Genomic DNA, 4,045 nt, shown 5'->3' with positions numbered 1-4,045 from the left:
GTGATTTAATGCATCTGTTCATATTATTCCCGGTATTTCTGAGGTATCGCTCCAGTCGAACAGCAGAGGGCGCTGGAGTCACGTCTGTGGAGGCACCCTCATCTCCCAAGAATGGGTCCTGACCGCTGCACACTGCATCAAGTAAGTTCCGGTCAGGACCAATGTAATGTAATGTGATGTAATGTAGAGAGAGGAAGCTTTATGACACGTCAGTGTCTATTTCTTTATTCCCACTGTGCACCAAACACATAGACCAAAAGTTTATCATTTGCAGCCTGAAGCCTGAAAACCAGAAGCATCACCAGATTTTTTTAATTCATTTATTTGTGATGCTTTTTAATGTGTCTACCATAGTTTAATTGAGTACATGATAGATTTTTCTGTTGCCTTTCTGCTTTCTGTTATGTTTTGGGTTTTTTTACAAATTCCTTCTCGGTTACATATTGTAATTTTGTATTCTGAGATAACCTTGAACACTGATCCAAGATGACATTCGTTACATTTGTTGTAGATCTAATCGTGAAATCTTGTAAATAACAGCAGAAAAACACAAGCCTTTTGTCTGGATGTTCAACGCTAAAAACAATGACTAGATGTCAAGTCATTTTTGGTAGATTAGCTTATTGAACATTGATTTCAGTAATTTAATTCACTATGTGGAGCACAGTATGCTACGGACAGAGCGTTTTCAAACCTTTATTTCTGATGATGGTTTTCAACCTGCAGCTCCTGAAAACACATTTATGACTAGAATATTATGTCAGACCAATTAGAAAAACATTTTAAGAAACACGGCTTAATGAAAAGCATCGTTAAAACCTGCTTTAAAGTTATTTCTCAAAAGGTACTTTTAATTGGACAAACCCATATCATTGAAATTCATATTATATTTTGTTGAATATGGCTCTAGATAAAGATTTGATCTTGTTCCAACATAAAAAAAACAAACACATTTTTGTTTGTGTCTGAGAAGCTCAGAAGCCTGTAAAGGTAAATAACTTGAAGATGCCTGAATTTTGTCATAATAATAAACCAAAAGATAAGAAAAAAAAACAAAAGAAGTTTGAACTTTTTTTTTTTTTTTTTTTTTTGGAGAATTCAAATAAAAGCTTAAAAGCAATTATAAATACAGGTTAAAGTATTAGATTATAGAAGCACCTAATACTACCCAACATCCTTTTAGCACATATTTACACACACAAATCAATCTGTTTCGCTTTCCGAATCCCTGAGCCTCGCTGGTTGCCGTTCTTACAGTGAAGTCGACGACTACAGAGTGGAGCTGGGGAAGCACAGCCTGAAGGCCACTGAGGAAGGCTCAGTCGCTCTCAGTGCAACCAAGATCATTACTCATGAAGGCTACAACGTCCTGCTCAGCCGGTAAACGCAGCGCTTTCTAAAACCACTTCTCTTTGTGTAGAAGAGTGTGAGGTATCGCTTAACAGTGAATGCTATTTCATAGGTGATCCAAACTGTAAAAACTGATGAGACTAGTTTCTTTTCACCTCTTGTACATAAAGGTAGTGATTTGCTTTTTTTTTTTTTCTGTTTGCAGGAATGACATTGCTCTGATTAAGCTGTCTTCCCCTGTTGCTTTGTCTGATACAATCACACCTGCGTGCCTTCCAGAGCGGGACGTCGTCCTGCCACATGGGACCCCTTGTTTTGTCACTGGCTGGGGGCGTCTGTCAAGTGAGCGACTCAAAGAGAAATAAGACAAAGCTTAACTATTAGCTAAACCAAAGGTTGGACGAAAGGTTGGGTGACTGTTTATCCTGAATTATGCATGAGTACTACGAACAGTCAGCTAGTGGTGATGTACATTGCCTACATTAGCTGAGCTTGCACATTTGCCACATAGTACAACAATAAACCTTTATGGGAGAGACCCACAAAAGTCGCACTTAACAGTGTGGCGGAATTTCTTCACAAACGGAAAATTAAAAAGCTTGTTATGCAGTTGTTTTTCTTTTCTTTCACCCATCTTTATTCACTTCCCTCTGAATAAAATCTGCTGCTTTCAGAAGTCACCCAGTTGGTAAGGAGAAGGCTAAGGTGAAAATATTGTCCCCAAACATGTCCATAATCTGGAAACACCAGAAACAATGGAGATCCACTCAAAGGCAGAAAAAGGACAGCGTTAATCAGAAAAGCAGTCAATACTGAGCATTTTAACTTGGGAGGACTTTCAGACATCTAAGCTGAAAGAACAACCATTCCAAACGCACTCAAAAAATAAATAAAAAAATCTAACATTTTTAAATGTTAAAATTTTAAACCATATTAATATTTCTGCAAGGCTCTGAATACAATGTGATTACGGAAGCATTTCATGCATACTGACATATACCAATTTCTCACTGGAAAAGATTGTAAGGAAAAACTGCTTTAATATTACATGTATAATGATCATTTTAACCAGCTCAAATTTATTTTAACCGTAGACAAAAATCCTTTAATCCTAACGCTGTTTATTCAAAGTCAAAATTTGCACTTTTTTTTTTTTTTTTTTTTTTTTTTCACCTGAGACAGCCAACGGTCCTGCAGCTGACATCCTTCAGCAGGCTCTCCTGCCTGTCGTCGGCCATGATGTCTGCTCGCAGCCCGACTGGTGGAATGTCCTGGCAACTGAGAAAATGGTCTGCGCTGGAGGAGATGGCATCGCCGCAGGCTGTAACGTGAGATTGCACTAGACTTTAACAATCCGTGTATTCCTAAAAAAAACAAAATAAACAACAAAAAACCCCCACAGATTTTAGGAATTTGTTTTTTTCTTCCTATTTTCACTCAAAATAAGGGGAAAAGCGTAACATTTAGCCTCACTTTTTTTTTAACTGCCAGCTAACAACTAGCTAACCTGCAGGGAGACTCTGGTGGCCCTCTGAATTGTCCGAACCCAGACGGCTCCTGGGACGTCCACGGCGTCGTGAGCTTTGGTTCTGGTGAGGGTTGTGATGTTCTGCAGAAGCCCACGGTCTTTACGCAAGTCAGCTCGTATGTTTGGTGGATTAAACAAGTGAGTAGCTGTTTATTTCTGCAATTACCTTTTGATAAAAACAAAACAAACAAACAAAAAAAAACATTTATTAAAAATCTGGGAATTTTTTTGTGTTCTCTTTTATTTCCTCTGCAGGTAATGAACACCAACTAAAGATGCTGCTGATAAGAACAGCTAGCAAATGTAAAAGATGCACCTAGTGAAATGTAAGGACATTAAAATATTAAAAATAGTAATGTTCTAAATGTACAAGAAATGACCACCAAACCAGGTCACATTTGTGGCTATATTTGACTTCTCCACAGTTTATAAAAGGAGATTATTGCATAATTTGGTGAAAAAACGTCAATAAAATACACCAGGAGAGTCCCAGATATTAAACAAATGCTTCCTCTTTATTTATTATAAATATTCATGAGATAAATGACTTTTCAAACTTCTGGGGAAAAATACATTTGTATAAACACAAACAAGATTTGTTTTTTTTCCCACTGCACATATAAAATATATAAACTGTAGTCATAAAAAGACAACATTAAATGACAATGACAACACATTATTGTACAAAAAAAGAGACTCCTACAGCCAAATACTTACAATTAATGTAAAACAATTTGACAACTTGTGTATAAAATTAATCTTTTTGCTAAACTGATATTTTTTGCTAAAAAAAAAAAAAAAAAAGTACATTGCTGAGGTCCAGTTAATGAGAACAGTTTCAGCCTTCAAAACAACAACTGTGAAACACGAGTGTAAAGGGCTCTTTCTTCTGCAAAACAAAAAGAGAAAAAGCTAAAGTGTGCAATTTCACAAAATTAGTAACATTGACTTGAATAACTCAGGAGTCACTTTGGCATCCGCTGCTTATTTCTAACATTAAAAAAAAAAAAAAAGAAAAGAAAGGAAGGCATAGTGACAGGTCGGCATACTGCTGTAACACAAGTTATATCCCTGAAATAGAGAGAGAGCCTAGAGCCACCTATTTTTATTTTCATCTCTTTCCCTGCATACTTTCAGAATGAAAACAGTCCTGCAGGTCAAGTTGTG

At 36.7% G+C, this 4,045-nt stretch overlaps 1 protein-coding gene across 1 annotated transcript in view; it reads left to right on the top strand.

Annotated features, from left to right (window-relative positions):
* Positions 1-3,374, top strand: part of LOC103138963 (chymotrypsin-C-like) — a 4,691-nt gene extending 1,317 nt beyond the window's left edge. The window contains exons 2-7 of the mRNA XM_007553384.2: positions 44-141; positions 1,258-1,380; positions 1,556-1,692; positions 2,533-2,678; positions 2,864-3,016; positions 3,134-3,374. Of these exons, the coding sequence (XP_007553446.1) occupies positions 44-141; positions 1,258-1,380; positions 1,556-1,692; positions 2,533-2,678; positions 2,864-3,016; positions 3,134-3,151 (675 nt within the window). The 3' untranslated portion in view covers positions 3,152-3,374. The remainder of the gene's footprint in view (positions 1-43; positions 142-1,257; positions 1,381-1,555; positions 1,693-2,532; positions 2,679-2,863; positions 3,017-3,133) is intronic.
* Positions 3,375-4,045: the final 671 nt, after the last annotated feature.

Source organism: Poecilia formosa, unplaced genomic scaffold, assembly GCF_000485575.1.
Source record: "Poecilia formosa unplaced genomic scaffold, Poecilia_formosa-5.1.2 Scaffold56, whole genome shotgun sequence".
In the NCBI taxonomy this organism is placed as follows: domain Eukaryota; kingdom Metazoa; phylum Chordata; class Actinopteri; order Cyprinodontiformes; family Poeciliidae; genus Poecilia; species Poecilia formosa.
The sequence above is the reverse complement of the archived record's forward strand: the minus strand, read 5'-3'. Positions and strand labels throughout refer to the sequence as shown.